Source organism: Chelmon rostratus, chromosome 22, assembly GCF_017976325.1.
Source record: "Chelmon rostratus isolate fCheRos1 chromosome 22, fCheRos1.pri, whole genome shotgun sequence".
Taxonomy (NCBI): Eukaryota; Metazoa; Chordata; class Actinopteri; order Chaetodontiformes; family Chaetodontidae; genus Chelmon; species Chelmon rostratus.
Window position 1 is genome coordinate 16733499 of NC_055679.1, and position 18509 is coordinate 16752007.

The following is an 18509-nucleotide window of genomic DNA, read 5'->3' on the forward strand; positions in this document are numbered from 1 at the left end:
AGTCCTCACAGGCAGAGCTGTCAAAATACTGGACCTTGATGAGCTAAGAATACTAATATTGAAAGCAAGCTTATACCGATAAAGTGGATTTTTGAAAATGCAATCATTTTAAACACTCAAAATGAAAGCAACACCTACACGCTGACTCTGAAATACCTCCCCAGAATACCCAAAAACAGGAGATATATTTGCAGGCATTCCCAGTGCTGCCAGTGCATTTCACTCAGTGTCTTCACTGAGATCACGTGTAATGTTTCGATATTTCCTTTCATGTGACTTTGAACTACCTGAATATTGTTGTCACGCCAGCAGCATGGCTCAGGGATTCATATAAACCCCTCATTATAAATCTTAGTGTATTCATTTCACTCTGTTCACACTGTTCATATTGTATTTGTCTTGGCGTATTCATCTCCTCACTGTTGTTTAGTGATTATGTCTCTATATGCACATTACTCTGCACGTCACTGCTTTTTGTGCACTTCTGGTTAGATTCTAAACTGCATTTTGTTGTCTCAGTACTCGTACAATGACCATCAAATCTAATCTAATCATGTTCACTGCAGGATGAATCAAAATAAATATGGTGATTCTCTGACTTTTCATCTCACGCCATCATCAGCTCAAAACTTCAGTTTGTTCAGCACTTTGGATCATGACTAAATACCTGCAAAATGAATGCGCAGAAGCACTTTGTGTTTAGTGTTAATTAGCGAATGTTAGCATTCTGTTGTACTCAGCTACAACTGTGGTAAACATGCTTAACATCAGCATGTTAGCATTATCACTGTACAGCCTCATAGAGCTGTTAGCATGGCTGCAGACTCTTGTTGATATATTTCAGTTATTTTTAATGTACATGATTTGTTCTTTCATATGCTTTTGATTGAGTTTTCATCGTATACTTCTTGAATTGTTATTCATTGTGAGATTTTTATTGCTGGATAAATGGTTAACCACACCTGTTATTATAGAGTCTATCAGCCTATTGGCATGTGCTTAACAAATGAATATGACGGAGGTCTGAGATGATGAGGCCCCTTTTAAAGTCTACTTAAATCTTACTATAAATTATCATATATTAAGAGATTTATAACATCTGCTGTGGCTTTTACTGTCCAGCTCCCATCCTGGTTCCTGTTTTTATATATCTTTCTCTCCCCATCATCCCCGTCATGAATCAATACCTTATCCACTTGACCCGAGGATATTTCCCACCTTGGAAATAAACACGTTCAGTTTCCGTGAGTCTTGTTTTGATCCCTCACACTCTGTTCAGACCGAGCTGAGCCCCCTTTGTCCTCGCTGGCACACCGGCTTATCAGCGGGGCCACAAACCTGCTCTTTTGTCTCAGTCCTGGCGGTGCAGAAATCCCTCTTTCTCCCTGAAGTTTAAAAATAGCTGCCGAATGAGTAACTGAGGAACACTTTGCATTTAATAAGTTGATGCTAAAACCGAGCAAAGCATAATGAGTAATGGGGAAAACGCTGAATCTACCAGAAATGGACTACGAATTTTAAATGCACTCACACAGGCAGAAGCTGTCCGACTATCTTTTAACACGGCAGGGAATAGCAGCTGTTTGATCAATGTCTTATTTTCTTTAATAAAACATGTCTCTGTTTTTGGCGTCAAACATGGCTGCAACGCTTTCTTATCAGGATCCAAAAGGCCAAAATATGAGCCCTTTATCCCCTGAAGATTAGTGAAGTATTTAATTTTGGCATCTGTGTATCTACTAACTTTATCCCTGATTACATTCAATACAGAATTAGATAAATGAATGCATTTATATTTATTTATTTGCATTCTTTTTAATATTGTTTTAATTGCTCAGTTAATAGTTTAGTCTACACGTTAAAAAATAGTTAAAAAAAAATGTTTATCTCACTTTCCCCAAGTCCAAGCTGAGATCTACAAATGTCTTTTTTGTCCTTATTGTCCAAAAATCTGTAAATCCTCACATATGAGAAGCTAGAACCAGAAAATTCTTTGCTTGGTAACAGCAGTCTTAATATTTCTAGAGCATGCTAAGAAAGTAGAAATGTTATTATCAGTTTTAATATTATTATTATTATTAAGACTAAACCTCATATGTGTGAGGGAAAGAACATGCAATCTGTGTGTATTATATGATGCCAGTTATTCTATGTTGGACGTTTTTTTGTTTTTTGTCAGCACTGAAAATCACGGTTTTAACCAACATTGTGTTAAAACATTAAGTATCAGCCGTCTCTGGTGGCTCCATGTAAAAAATTAGCTTGAGGACAGACTGAATCACTCCTCGAGTATCTTGCGTGACCTTTCTGCATACATTAATCGCCGGAGTGTCGAGAGCGTGTTGGTTCGGGGACCACAGGGAGCAGCCCCATGTGAAACCAGATAACCATTAATGCCTGATGTGTTTCAGGAAAGGCAGTTAATAAAAGGCATGAATTCTGAGTCACCGCATGCATAATGCGGCACTTTTCTGCTTTGTTTTGTCTAATGAGATTGTTTAAAATGCTTCATGGCTGATGATGCAGCCGTGGTTTAGTTGGGTTTAGGGATATTTGTTTAAGTGGCACCTCACTGAATTTACACGAGGATCTGCTTACTTGTCACGAGCTACTACTCAGTAAAACAGTTGTAGAAAGTCTTCCGTGACTCTGATTATAACCCTCATGATGTCATCAGGATTATGATGTCATCAGGATTATGTCGGATTGGTTTAAGGCTTGACTTCTTTTTACTAGAAAGCGTTCTGTGTTTGTCTATGTGGGGCTGTACTCCTCATGTTGTGGGGACATAAACTGTTGAGGTCGGGGTTAGGTTGAGGATGAGGTTGGGGTCAGGGTTTGGGTTAGGCATGGTTTGGGTAGGGTTCGAGTAGGGTTTGGGTTTGGGTAAACACAAGACTGTAAAGGCAGACTAGTGAATAGATAAGATTCTGTGTTCAGCATCAACCTGTAGTCTCATTTAGCCGCTTCGATTCCTGCAGCACACAGTTGAGCTGCATTATGGGAAATGTAGGATCCAGTGCTTGACCCAGACTAGGGTTTATCTCAGCCACCACTGCTTAAGTTTTGACCATCCTTTTTTTAAATCTGTTTCTTGTGAGAACCCCTTATCTTAATTCTCAGCCTTAATAAAAGGCCTAAAGCACATATGTCACCAGGCCAACCACTCAACATCAAGGAATCACTTAGTTATCAGCTGAAGACTGAGATCAGTTGATTAACTGATTCCAGCCTGGTGTGCTCCTCCTTGGTTGGAATGAAAACCTGCAGCCACACGGCCCTTTATGGAATCAGTTTGTCATGCCTGGCCTAAAGCAATATTAAAATCTTATTACCGAACTAGTTGGACAAATATTGCACCTCATGACCACAAGCCTAACTTAATAGCAGAGGTTTGTGGCCAAAGATTAAAAGAACATTAGTTTTTAGCTTTGCCTGCATGTATACATGCATACATCCAGTGGGCCCAAACTCTCGTCCTGAAGAGCTAATGTGGGGTACAAGTTGGAAAAACATTCCCCAAGTGAGGGTTACATGTTGGTTGCTGCATGTGTTTCAACGGACAAATGCACAAATCTTAATCTCACTTTATTCTCATTATTTTCCCTCTTTTTGTGCTGAGGCCCACACAGTTTTTCCATTTCTCACTCTGGTGCATTTACTACCCATGTAACCTACATTTAATCCATTTTGGATCCATGCGCACATGTTAACCAGGTTGGACTTTTAGTCAGCGTCACCCAACCAGACAGCTGCTGGGTCCTGAGTTCTGGTGTGTTGTAAAGGGAGAAAAACTGAAGAGTGGAATTCAACTGATGAGTCATAGGAGCAGAACGGTGCTGTCTTTGTATCCCTTCGTTTTCAGTTTTTATGCGGTATTAGAAAGTGTCAAAGCATTGAATGTGAGCGAGGAGAGTGTTGGTGCGGTACCTTGCATTGAACAACCAGAGCTGCGAGGAGGGTCGTGCCCTCCGTGCCCTCGGTCTTCTCAGCTGTCTGTCTGGCTCCGGCTTCGCTGCTGTCGTCCTCCTCGTCCGACCGCAGGCTCCTCTCGCTCTCCTCCAGAGACTCCCGCTCCTCCGTGGAGTCGTCAGCCGTGCTCTCGCTCCTCTCCTCTGCGTCGGCGGGCCCGTCCTTGTTGTCGGCCAGCGGGGAGCGAACCCTGGCGCTGGGGTCCCGGGCCTCCCCTCGCAGCCGCGTGATGTTTCCCTCCAGCAGGCGGCGCTGGACGATGCTGTGAGGTTGCTAGAGGGGGAGACATAAGAGAAGTGGATGTCAGGTGGCAGGTTTTCTCAGCGGCAACCAGAAATGGAAGATGAGATCAGCTCTGATGAAAGCACAGATGTCCAAAAAATATCGTCTGTCCAGTAAAGGGTTTGTGAAAGCTGATATTGATGTTTCTAGAAATTCAGTGAGGAAGCTTGTGCCATCATTTCAGTCATTACCAGACAATTGATGGTAACGTGTTCTCAGATGTGAAGCTTTGCTGCTTTTCTTTACCTAATAATAAATTGAATATCTGTGTGTATGGGACTGTTGGTCAGACAAAAGACATTTGAAGACGTCACCTTGGAGTCTAAAAAAACTGAGATGTTTTCAGATGTTTTATGTTTTTTATGCCGCCCCTGAATTTTAGTCTTTACAGAGTGAACAATCTCTGAAACACTGAAGACCAGGGGACACTTAAAGTCACATAAAATCCAGGTTGATTAGATTTGAACCATGTGAGGTGGCAACTGTTGCATAGTGAGTAAATTCAGTGTATGTCACAGGATGGGTGACGCCTGCTCGTCTCTTTGCACGGTGAAAAGATAAATATTTACAGTAGAATTATCTCAACGGGGTATGTCAGAGACATCTTGTGACACAAGATACGTTTAATCTGAATAAAGAACAAGATGTGTAGGTTATCATGTTACAGGAACATGTCAGAATAAATCCAGATCCTATTTTGCTTCTACAACAGCAATGACAAAGCTTATTTATGGAGGTTAAATACAAGTTCAGGTTAACTAATCCCCGTACAGACATCAGGTGATATTCAAGGTTGACTGTGCCGTTGGGTTTCTATTTTAAGGATTTGGTTACACAAAAGTAGCCATTCAATGTATTTGTATGTAATCTTACTTTAACATTAGGGTCTGAAGTGTGATTGAATCAGACCAGGCCTGTTTCCTACTCAAACAAGTCATGTAAAGAGGCAAACATGCAGCTGCTGTGTGAGGTGCAATATGGGTTGTAACTAAAAATTCTGTTGATAAATGGTCTGTATAGATAATAGCATTTAGCATTGATTGAGCTGGGAAAAAGATCCTTCGTGAACATGAAATAATAAGTAGATTGTGTTACAAATTACAAATTTGTACCCTCACATTAAATGACTCTTGCATTCAATTGCACCCTTAAATACTGCCTGTGCATGTGCTGCAGAATGCTGGTTTACAGTCCTTATAGATCAAATGAGCACTGGCCCTGAGAATAAACAATGTGGAAACTTAAATATTATTTATATGGTAGGTTTTTATAAACCACCAGTACCTATTCTGCATGTAAAGTTAATGCCTGCGGCTTTAGCATTTGGTTCTGCTCAGTTTTGGATGCAAGCTGAAATTGCCGAAGCGTTACGAAAGATTCTTTCTACATGAGTCGCACACAAACAAATGTTTAAGCCAGATGTTATCACGCTGCAGCAAAGTAAAGGCCATTTTGACTGTGGGGGGGTAGAGATTTAAACAAGCGCTCTGGCATTTCAGAACAACCCCCAACCTCCTCCTCCTCCTCCTTCTCCTGCTCCCCACACACACACATTTGAATAGCTAACTTCAGCTTCAGTGAAAAAAATTGCTTTCCAAACCACCTGAAATGAAGGTCATATTATCCTGTAATGAAAGACAATTTCAAGGCTTTCAGGTCCTCACTGTCATCAAAGGATTTCTGGTATGGTTTTCTTTTGCTCTTCAAGTTTTTTTTGCTAATACACCCCAGGTGTCACCTGCAGTCTTTTAATAGACAAAAGCAGTTGTGCACCTTTAGAGTAAGTGGACAAAGAACAAAAACACGACTTCAGACTATATTACAACAGAGGCATGTCGCTTTGTATGGTACGTTACAATTAAAAATAATATACTAGTGCGTTGATCTTGATTAATGACACATTTCCCCTGTTTCAAAACAACATGTGGCCACTGACTGCCTATTCTCTCTACATCATACAAAAGTAAATTGTGTTTAAGCTGCCTGTTCCTCTGTAATCACATTGCTGTTCACCATTGCAGAGTCTGGGTATAGACTGTCAGACAGCAGCTCTGAAACAAGCAGGTCACCCAACACCAGCGCAGTTAGTGCATTAATAAAACACGAAGCAAAGGGTTTTCTGAACACTAAAATCACCAGGAACATGTATCATGGAATAATTTTAGCTCAAACCATATATGAAAACAAAATTATTCAGGGTAATCCTATAGAGTAGATGATGAAAATCAGCTCTTGAGTAATGCCCTTAATGAGAACATGTCTTGAAATAGCTATAAAGACCAATTTAAAATGGGCAATTTCCATCTCCAAGCACATTCAATCATTTTGAAAAACCTTTTCTTACATCTGGACCATACGATATGGTCAACTGAACCTAAAAAGCATCATCATAAGCTTCTTTGAACAGGGATAAGATCTGTAACAAGTCAATGATTAACAATCAATAAGACAACCCAGAGCTAATACTTTAAAGTGGCTATAATCCATGTTTTTGTACTGATCGCATCACTACTTGTATGTAAAAGGAGTTGCTCAAGATGAACTGACGGATAATTATTTCCCCTCAGCTCTACAGAGCTTCTTAGCATCTTGCAGCTTGTTGTTTGGGTTTTACAGCCCACATCTTCACTGTTGTGGTTCAGTCTCACTGCTCATCAGCGTATTTTCCAGCAGGAGGCAGCTGTTCTCTGTGAGAAACCCCTAAAAACCTTCTGTGTGCTTCCTGCCCAGCACCAAAATGTCAGATCAACAAACTGGTGGAGACCAAAACAGAGTTAAAAGGACAAAAAACACAATTCAAAATGAATGATGATTAATTAACTCCATATCTGCTGGAGGTGTATATAAGCAAATGTTTGCTAGCATGTTTGTCGTGATAGCTTAAAGAATGATTATAAGTAAGTGTTGTACAGCTTGTTAATAAGTTATTGCAAGTTTAAATAAAACTGTTTTCCCATTTGTAAAAGTGAAGTATGTTGCATACTTTACATTGTGTTCATGACGTATGAGTTCACTGTCGGGGTGAGGCTAAAGGAAATTTGGTCTTTATTTTGGAGGTATGAAGTGTTGAAAGAGGACTGACTGCTCAGTCAAGAGATTACCAAAGTCAGTATGATTCATCTTGTCTTCCTCATGGAAACGCGTCCTCTGGACCAGCGTTGGAACAGCCAACAGTGGCATCTGTAGAGCCCTAAAATCTCCGTTTAAGTATCTTGGTTGAGTGCCAATCTCACAGAGACATCCCCATCTGCCTACCAGTTGTCCTCACATGCTTTGTTTTACTCCGTCCAGCTTTATGCACCTGTTGCCTCCCTCTCCTCTTCCTCTTCTGACTCCCCTTCCTGAATCAGCAAGCCTGCAATCACTGCCCTTCATAGAAACTGTTTTTATGTGTCCACTTCACAATGTTCCCGTTGGAGAAAACAACCCTTTAAACGGCGCTATTGATGCTACTCGCACTGTGAGTGGTCACAATGATTCTCACAGACTGGAGAGCTTTTTCTGGGTCATTCTGAGCCGCCTGACCCCCATCGGGTGTGCAGGCTTTGTGGGCCGTCTTGTAGGAGACCCTTCATTTCTTAGAACATAGACAGTATGGCGGCTGATTGGACATATTTTTGAGAGCTCCGTGAAAAAGACTTGGATGTGTGATTTGTTTTTAGATGACATTTTGGACGTTGATGGTTGATTACAACTGCTGACCCTCTTTTGTCCGTGGGGGGGGGCAGCTGTGATTGTGTGCCGCTGACCCTTATTAAGAGAGAGCTCACGCAGCAATAGCAAAGATAGACCCGGCCGTTCTCCTCCCTGTTTCTTTTCCACATTCCTGGTCATTATTCGATGTTCTTCTCTGATTAACATGCAGTCAGCAATGCCAGATTGTGCTGTTAAAGTATTCCTGAGCAGAATTTGAATGAAGAAAAGGACGATTTCACGGGCTGGCAAGCAGCAAGGAGACAGAAAAATATGGAAACCGTTAAATAAATAAGAAAAGGCATCAAGGCCCAAGAGGCACAGGCTTTATAACCTCAACATGGCTGTAATAATGCCATCTCATGTCTGGCCATGTCTGAGTGTCGGTGGCCTCGCTCCCTGTGTGATCTGTCATTATGTTTCAGTGGCACTTAGTGTCAGACAGCCATCTGCAGCTCAATCCAACAGCTCAGACCATCGAGGAGTCATTTTTGGCAGCCCATCAGGTCAAAAAGCATTGAATTGCCTAGAATAATGCAATGCTGTAAATAAAATCAGTTTCTGTAGTAGATTTCTATTCATGGACTTCTCTACATCCAGCAGACTTCAAAACAACAACACATCAAGCTAGAGTTCAATTTAGTCCATTCGTTCCTCTCTGAGCTCCAGCTGTGGCTGAGCAGCTCTTAGCCAGCGAAGATGGCCTCTCATCCTCTTTACTCCTCTCCTCTCCTGGTTTCCTTTCCCTTCTTTGTTCTCCTGTCCTCCCTTTCTCTTCTTATCTCATCTCTTTAACTCTCCTCCTTTCCCTACTTCTCATCACCCTTCCTCATTCGCTTCCATTACTGTCAATTCACTTCCTTTTCTCTACCTTTCCTTTCATCATTTCTCCTCTCCTTTTCTTACCATTCCTACCCTCCCTCTGTCTCCTGGTTTCCTTCCCTGTCTTTATTTCTAATCTCATTTCCTCCCCTTCTCTTCTCTTCACCTCTCTTCCTGTCGTCTCATATCCTTTCCTCATTTCTCCTCTCGTCTTCTTTCCTTCATTCTTTTCCTTTCCTTACATTATTTCCCCTCTCTCCCTTTCTCTTCTCATCTCCTCTCTTCACCTCTTCTCTTTTCCCTTCCTTTCCTTTCCCTATTTCTCCTCATCCTTCCTTGTTTCCCTCCATTACCCACTATTTGCTTTCTTTTCCTTTCCTTTGCTAATTTCTCATCTACTCTTTTCTCCTCTTTTCCTTTCCTCATTTCTTCACTCCATCTGTTTCCTATTGCCTCCCATTTTCTTTCCTTTCCTTTTTCCTTTTGTTCACATTTCATCATTTATTCCCCAAACAAACCTAAACCCCAAGCCTAAAATAAGAGTACTTGTACTCCTACAAGTAATCTTCTCCTCTCTGCAGGAGATCTACTAAAATAGGAGCTTTCACGTTGAGCTTCTTGACATCTGAACTAATCAAATTCAATCAGGAGCTCCACTTCAACTGGGCTGATTTGTTTTCTATTGTTGTCCTCTCGACACTGGCCTCTTCCTCTGGCCTCATGGATTTTTTCTGTGTGTTCCAACAATACTCTGCGCATCAGCTGACCCCTTCCCCTCCCCAGCACTCATTGGCTAAAACACTCATTTAAACATTTAATTATCCTCTTTTGCAAATGAAAAAAACCCAGCTCATTAAAGGGGAAGCAGTCAGTGACAGATGAAGGTTTATACACGTCTGATCGGGTGTGAATCAGCGAAAGCGTGGAAAATATTATTTTAATGAAATTGCTTATGAAGTCTGGTGGCATAAAGTTTTCATTCAATAGGCCAGGGATAATAGGAAGGAAATCATGTCAGGCTCTTACAGTTTGGAGAAGGAGAGTTTTTTTTCTCCTCTGTGCTCTCATGAGACTGCAGGGAAGCAAAGATTGAGTCTGATAGACAACAAACACAATGCAATTTCAGCCTTTTTTTTCCTCATTGCGCCGCTCCCTGTGTACTCTGGAGGTTGGCATCTGTTTTTGCCGATCCCTGACTGCTCTGGGGTCAGCTCAGGAGCACACTGTGTTAGCAATATCTAGCTGCTAGCAGGTGGCATTTAGTGCTGCAGCATGTGCCCCGCTTCTGTTGTGCAGTTCAGGGGTGAATTGGCAATCTCTCACTTTACATGATTTTGATCTGCTTGATCTTTTTCTGCTTTTCAATATGATGCAGAGGTTTTTGAACTGTGAGGCAGAGACATGAGGCTAGGATGCTGCATCGGGTTAAATAACGTAAATGCAGGTAACTAAGGTACTTTGAAACCCTTTGTGCCAGATTGCTGGAATTTGCATCATAATTTGGTCAAATCTGAACATGATAGGAATAATTTTAGATTCAGCAGGTTGTACACTGAGGATACCATCTCTGATTTCCATCACCAATAAACATCCATAAATCCACTTTGAAATCATACAGCTTCTAACTGCAGAACCTGCTTGAGAATCATCACATTTTTCATTTTGCTTCAGTATCAAAGTAATCCAGAGACAGCTGCCTGTACAACCACTGGTTCACTGCAAACTGTGCTGCTCGTTGCACATTCTGCATAGTTTAATAGTCTAATATAAGATAAAAAATGGGGTTCAAGCTGTAGTTCCAAGACTTAGAGGATGATGAGCCCCCAAATTGTAGTAAGACAAAAGATAATTTGCAGAGTAACAAAATTCATTAAAGTTAACTTTTTTCCATGTTGCAGTGTCAATATTTTTTGACACTGGTAGTTGAGCGGGGTGCCACAGGGTCAGATGCTTGAAAACTCTTTATAGAGTGCGCTTGCTGCAAGCTCAACCGTGTGGAGAATCACTTTATACACTGTCATGTGAGACAGGTTTCTACCCTGATGACACATCTCAAGGTTTCAACAGATCTCTCACCTCATTCCACTGACTGCTTGTCAACAGGCTGAGAATATGTGAATCGGCATCAATCATATGGCCTCCTCGCGGATTACCCGTCATGAAATCTAATGAAAACAGCAGGCAGCGGTGTACCATAAAGAGTTTATCTATTATACATGATGCAACCGACTGTTATGCTTCATCTGACAGTGAATTGTTAAAGCAGCTGAGAAGAAATTGGCACCGCTGAGGTGTAATCTGTTGTTCCTTCTTCACAGCATGCCGAGCAATTTTGGACAATATTCATTTGAACATTCATTGCTCCTGATTATAAGATGTGGCATAGATATTGTGGCAGCTGAAGCAAAGCTTTCACTATTTTTTATTATGTTTGACAGAGAATTAATGGCACTTATTTACTACTTCAGTCTTCCTCTCTGAAACATTATCCTCCTCGTCTTCTTTGGTGTGTGAAGCTCAGAACTGCTTTTTGCTATTTTGCAACCGGTCACTTATTTCAACTGAATGTTTAACAGATTTGGCTGATGATGCCTCTTACCTTTGCACTGGGTCACATGTTCCTTCATTAACATAAACACACACACACACACTCTAGTTTATTTCAGCTCAACCCCACACACACTGTCCTGCTGCTGGAATACCTCACTGGAGCACCACATGTGGATTAATCCGCTGGTGAAAATAGTTCCCAACAAATACGCTATTTCCCCCTGTTTTAGTAATAGTTCACTAGTTTACTAAAAACTGCAGCTGTTTGAAGGAATACTTGGCTTTTTAAAAAAAATAAAACTATATTAGTGATTTCTTCTGTTGGAACACCGAGTTATCATTAGCGAGCTAATCTTTTAGCATGCTTATTGCAGGATTATGGCTGTGCGAGCTGTTTCAGTGTTATTTTATAGACTGCACTGAGTTTGACGAAGATCTATGAGGTTTCTGTGGTGTTAGGAAGTAGCAATTAGTTGTTTTTGAACTACAATGGCATTAAGTTGTGTCCTCTTGATTGCCTGATGTTTCTGAACAGGTCAGACAAACGAGTTTAAGATAAATATGTTTTGATTGAATGAGCTGTTGGCTTGCTCCAAGTCTTAATTTAGGCTTGTTCTCTCATTGTTTTTACATTTGAATCACAGTGATAGGGTTTCTGAAAAATAAATGGAGTTGAAAAAGTAAAGAAAATGTCAGGTTGATGACACATTTATCATGTTTCCCCTTTTGTTGCTGAGATTCTTACTCATTTGGCAGCCAAGAAAGCACCAAGGACAGTCGTGTTCTGCACTGATTACATTCATACAGGACATGCAGACAAGCTAGCGAGGCTAAGAGAAAATATCTTAATGAGCCTTTGGCTGTCTGCATCTGTCATGTGACCCGCGCTTTGCAGGTCTTAACGGTCCCTCGAGGCTCCCGCCACAGACAGTGTAGGGAAGTCGGAAAGTATTGACAGATAGACGAATGCAGCCTTTTCATGGGATTTGTTAGCAGTAAGAAAGTCTAGAATAGCACCAGCCTGATCCTTGAAATATGAGCATTACTTCCTGTTATTCATGCTTGTTTGTTAGCCGTTGAAAAAAGAATTAATGAGCGTTATCTTGGTCTTGAACTTATTTAATTACTTTCTGACATTACTTCACAAACCTGATCATCAGCAGGATACTAGCATGTAAACAGATTCAGTGTCTGGTCTGACGAAAAATCTGGCTAAAACTGGTCTGACAGAGTCTGTGTTGTGTCTGTTCGCATGTGGTCCGTTGCTGGTTTTGCTGATGTGAGTCCTGTGGTGACCCCTGAACACTAACCAGTCTAAACCAGACCTCTGCCAGTGGGACAGAGAGACAACTATTAATTTATGACTCCAGCACTCCTCCTCTTCCTCCTCCTCTTCTCTTCGTCAGTTTCTTTTTCTCTGTCTTTCTCCCTCTGTGACTCACATTAGAGGCTAATTGCCATGTGGACTAATTATCTGACTGCAACAGGCTCCTCTCTCTCATTCAGACCGTCACGTGAGCTTTCTAATGCCCTCTTTCTCATTCTGATGGAGGTCCCCAGCGGCTGACTTCCTGTCGCACCGGCCAGGAGGCTCCGGCAGCCCGCCTGCTCCTCCTCTTCCTCCTCATTCTTGTTTTACATGTTTGTCCTTTCTTTTGCTTTTTCTGACATCGCCTTCAAACCCTGCATGAAATGTAATTTTGAGACAAAACTCCAGGAAGTTAAAAAAGTAATTTTCTCTGTGTGATAAAACAGATGTGGTCAGCAGAAGTGCTGACGGCCTGTTTTTGATTTGATACCATTAGCGACGGTATGTGTTGAAAAGCTGAATGATTCGTTGACTAATTAAGTCAATTCAATCAATAAGTGGTTCATTCATCGCTCAACTGAAGGTCATCTGCCCTTTAATAAGTCTCTATGTTTGTTAATTTCCAGGTATGTATCCTGATGTTTTATCTATTTACGTTAGTGCTGAAAAAAATTGATTAATTGATTAATCCATCAGGAAGCCTTTTTACTCAATTAGTAAATGTATGTTAGGAGGGCAGTGAGTAAAGTAAAAGCCATCCTATTGAGTTTTTTCGGAGATACGCTTATTCGCTGACACCACTCTGGTATCTGTCCTTAAAACATGATGCTACAGCTAGCAGCTGGTTAGCTTAGCTTAGCATAAAGACTGGAAGCAGAGGAAAACATCTCACCTGGCTCTATCCAACAGCCAAAAAAGGTTAAAACTAGAGGCAAGATGGCAAAATGTCTGACTTTTCTTTTACCAAAGGTATCATGTGACTACTTTGATTTTTTTTTTTAAATACTCCATAAATCATTCCAATGACGATGGCTAAAATTGATCACCATTTAGTTGATTAGTTGATCAACAAAACTGCTATAAATATTTGGGTTTTACGCTGTTGGTCAAAGCATTTGAAGCCATCACCTTAAGCTATGGGTACTTGTAATGGACATTTTTCAACACTTTGTGACATTTTGTCGACTAAAAGTTAGCTAATAATTAAAAAGTTATCTATTTTAAAAACATTTGCTGCAGAATGCAGACCTAATCAATCATCTTTCTACCAAAACCACATGCAGCTTTGTTTTGTAAATGCGCACCTGCACATGAATCATCATTATTGTCTGACTGAGAAATTGCCTCCAATGAACATTTGTGGGAATTTTGGATGTTTGCTTTCAATTATAATGATTAAAATCATCAGGATGACATTTGGAGCCACTCGGGAGGCTGAAGTGTCACACCTGGCCATAGCCAACAAATAAACAAAATACTGTCTTCCTCTTCTTCTTCTTCTCTTGCTTCCTGTCTCAGCATCGTGCGTTCTCTCCTCCTCTGTTGTTGGGGTTGTTTTGTCGATTTTGTTGTCGTCGGGTATTTTTAGCCTCCTTCCGACAGAGCTCTGAGGGAGCAGCTGAGGGAGAGCGCTGCCGCCCATCCACAGCTCCAGATGACACAGAGAGAGACGGGTTCACACTAACCTCTCTCCAGCCCACCTAATTGCCCAGAGCTAATAATAAAGCCTGCATCTGAACAGATTAAGCATGGTTTGTTTTGGAGGGAACAGGCCCACGAAGAGGCAAAGTCCCGAGAGCTCGGCGATCATGCTGAGTGACATTGTCATGTTTGCTCTTCACTTTGAAGTGCTACTCTGCCTTCTGGGGAAAAAAACTCTAAACAACTGAGTTCAGAGAGTGAATCAGGGTGCACGTAAAAACCTGTTCCAGGATGAGGTGCGCTGTACACCATCTGCTCATAGAAATTCATGACTTCGTGAAAGGACAGGAGATCACCAAGTTCTTAAAATGTTGGTTTGACAAAAGCGCAACACTTCTCCAAACTGGCTTACATATATTTAAAGAATGTCCAACCAGGTTTTTTGACTTAAATTGGACATAATGTTCAGGAAATCAGTGCTTAAGTTGCATTCAATGCCCACAGCAAAGGCACACTTTTATTTTTTCCATCTATCACTTCCATCTATGCCACAGTTCTACATTCAAGCCCAATTCTGTAGCTTTTGATCATCCTCAGAAGTACCTGGAGACTCCAGTCTCTCGATTAGACAGGCCATCTCACACACACACACACACACACACACACAGGCACAGGTTTCAGGCTCACTCATCTGTAACAGAGGGACTTGAGCAAACGGACAGCTAAGCTGCAGGGAGAAGAAGAGGGAGGCTTTGCAGCAGCAGACTAGGTGTGTGCAGCAAAATCAGACCAATATGACATTTTAAAGGATGCTATTTTTGTGTCGAAGCTTCTAACAAGCAATATGTTTGTGTTACTCTTACATTTTACCAATTTTAAAACCACATATGTTGACAAAAAAAGAAAGATTTACTGTTTTATGAGAATTTCATATTGAATATGACAGAAAAGTCAAAACAATGACTCTAAAAAACTTGAGCTGAAATATCTTTTTATAAAGGAATAATCAAACATTTTGGGAAATGTGCTTATTCGCTGTCTTGCAGCGAGAACAAAAGATTTATACCACCACCACATTGGTATGTTAAAGGTTAACAGCAACCAGCAGCTTAGTTTAGCATAAAGACTGGAAACAAAGGGAAACAGCTAGCCCGCCTCTGTGAGGATACCTTCTCAATGATCATTTAAGGTAAAATAAAGGTTGACATGCTCATTATAGCTACATCTATGAATTAGGTTGTATCTACAGCTGTCAAATAAATGTAATGCAGTGACAAGTACAATATTTCCTTCTGAAATAGTGGAGTTAAAGACTGAAATTCTGTGTAAAACAATGAATACTTTAAATGTTTGGAATGACAATGGAAACAATATATAAAAAATGACTGTAATGCAGGAAGCTTGAAGACAGAAATTACGGTATTGCCCTTTAACATTTCTCATCATTGATAATATTGCTGCTTTCAAGTCATCTTTCCTTTCTGCTCCTCTGGAGTAAATGTTGAATGTGTACAGTAGAAAACGGCGAGATTACGCAGCGATTACACAATAACTCGTCCATGCTGAGCTCAGGTGTTCATGTAACTGTGCTCAGATGTTTCCAACCCAATCCCCCAAACACACACATATACACTCATTCTCTCGTGTTTGCTCTTCTTACATTTTACACCCTTGTGCCTACACTAAGTCCTACATTGTGTTACATAACATAGCCCCACTAAACCTTGACCCCCCCCCATCTCTAGCCATCTCTTCCCTTGCGTTCGAGTGATGCATTTTGGCCTTTTCATTCGCACTGCTCCCTTTACTCCACGACACAACATGGCTGGAGTGTTGATGCTGCTGCTGAGAGTGAGAGGACCTCAGGCGAAAGAGCAGCAAAACAAATTCCCTCTTATATAACAGGCTCTGCCGCTGAATTACGCACTCGACCGGACAGGCTAGCCAGTAAGAAATTAATAGGAGGAAAGGCGATGTTGCAGCTGGACTTAAAAGCATAAACGCCTGATTTTAAGTAGCCTAAGCGCATTGTGTAGCAGCAGACTCTTCATTTGAGTATTGAAAGGAAAAGCTTGAGGCTTTGGGAAACATTCCCTTTCTTGCGAGTGAGATGAGTGGATTGATACTGTTCTCATATCTCTTGTGATTAGTAGGCTATGACATGGAGCCAGGAGGCGATTAGCTTAGCTTAGGATAGGTTGGAAGCAGGGGAAAGTAGCTAGCCTGGCTCTCTCCAATGAGAACCAACAGTAAAACTGTAAAGCGGACGATTTTTGGTTTAAGAGGGAGTTACATGTAACTATTCCGTTATCAATAAGTGATGCCAAAACTCCCAGCTGTTATTTGCTAAGTAAACAAATTGTATTTTTTTGTTTCTTTTTATGTGCATATTAAACAACATACGGCATGTTAATTACTGAGGTGGTTGGTATGGTAATTTTGTCAGCAGTTGTCCTCTGTTTATAGTCTTTGTGCTAAGCTAATCAGCTGCTGACTGTAGCTTCATACTACCTGTACAGATTTGAAAGTGGTATTAATCTTCTCATTTACCTCTCCACCACAAAGTAAATTGCTCAAAATGTCAAAACTATTAATTTAAATTCGACGCAACAGCAATTAGCTTATTTAGCATACAGACTTGAAATGGGAAAACAGCTATCTTGACTGCTTCACACAGATTAACAGGTATGATCTTGTTTATTTAACGAATCTTGCACAAACAGAAGGACAATTTTTGGTCACATAGTTCTTCTTGACGAGTTACAGGAGTTACAGGTTATTGATCCGCTCTGCACAGTCTACAGAAAGTTTTTGCTAAGAGTCAGGTTAGCTGTCTCCCCGTTTCTGATCGAGCTAAGCTAACTGTCTCCTGACTCAATTTAGCATACAGAAAAGAGAGGGTAGCTCATATAACTCTTGGAAAGGAAGTGAATAAGTGTATTTCCAAAAATATTAATCCTTTCTCCTAATGGCAGGAACAACATGGGGATGCAGTTAGCTAACACAATCTTCCTTTAATTTTATTAAACTGATGTCAATGAACCTTTAGTTGATTAGTTAACCAATTAATGGACATAGTTTAAACACTGATAGATGATTTATGGAGTATGAAGATTTCCAAAAGAACTCCCTTTTGCAAAACCAAGATAATGTCCTCATCTTAATTGACAAATAGGTCGATAATGAATCATGCAAATTCTCCAGAAAAGGGTAAAATGATCATTTATTGTCAAGATCTGTCTGACATTTTAGGTGTGACCTTTGTTTATGGATGCCATAAGCCACAAAGAAAATAGGCCAAGTGATTCTCCAGCTGTATTGTAATTAGATAAATACAAATAGAGTGATTTATAGTCAGCCTACAGACAAATAAATGGTTCTGACAGCCTTATCCAGATGATCTCATCTTTTGTCTGTGAGGGTTTGGCATGCAAGCCACCTCAGAAACACATCATGATTTCTTTTCATTTGGTCCATCCACGTCTATTCAGAGTCTGAATGCTGTAGCTGGCTGTCTGCAGAGGAGAGATACAGGCATGGCGGAGGGCTGCTGGCAATTTCCCTCCCTAAGTTTCCAAAGCTGTTCTGACATCGAAAATCACTTGTTACAGACGGCATACAGAATGTGCTGGGCTCCCTGTGGCCACATCTGCTTCACAGATAGGGCTTTAGATAACTACTGAGATGAGCTTCATTCTGTCTTCAAGGAGAAGATAATTGGTATTATGATAAGAGGGTTTTCAGGCCCCTGCAGGAGATGTTGAGTCACAGGCTGCCAATAGATGAGCTGTACACACGCACCTTGAATCTAATAGTTTTTGGGTATCTTATCTTGATGTAGATATTTTTTTTCATTTTGTCTTTAATAGTGTTTAGATGTGCAGGATTGGAGTCATCTCTGTTGCCTAAGAAACTCTTGCTGCCATTACAGTAATAAGAAAGAGTCTACAGCCTATGCTAGAGTGTCCCTGTGGCTGCAGTAATGTTTTGAGCTCAATAATAACATTAGCATGCTAACAGCAGAAAAAAAAACCCAAAAGATTTATTACAATTCTATAAAACAGAAAATGTATGAAATATCGTAAAAAGTTTCCAAAAATAAGAAGCTGTGATACGGCATTATCTTGTGCGAGCAAGATGCAAGATCATTATATTTTAGGATGCTAAACAGAGTTTACCACGTTAGCAAGCTAACATTTGCTAATCAGCACTAAACAGTGTGATATCTTCAAATTGCTTG

General features: G+C 40.7%; 1 protein-coding gene across 1 annotated transcript in view; it reads right to left on the bottom strand.

The window, feature by feature from the left end:
- Nucleotides 1-18509, bottom strand: part of nrip2 (nuclear receptor interacting protein 2) — a 30432-nt gene that overhangs the window by 9232 nt on the left and 2691 nt on the right. The window contains exon 2 of the mRNA XM_041963906.1: nt 3931-4245. Within this exon, the coding sequence (XP_041819840.1) occupies nt 3931-4245 (315 nt within the window). The remainder of the gene's footprint in view (nt 1-3930; nt 4246-18509) is intronic.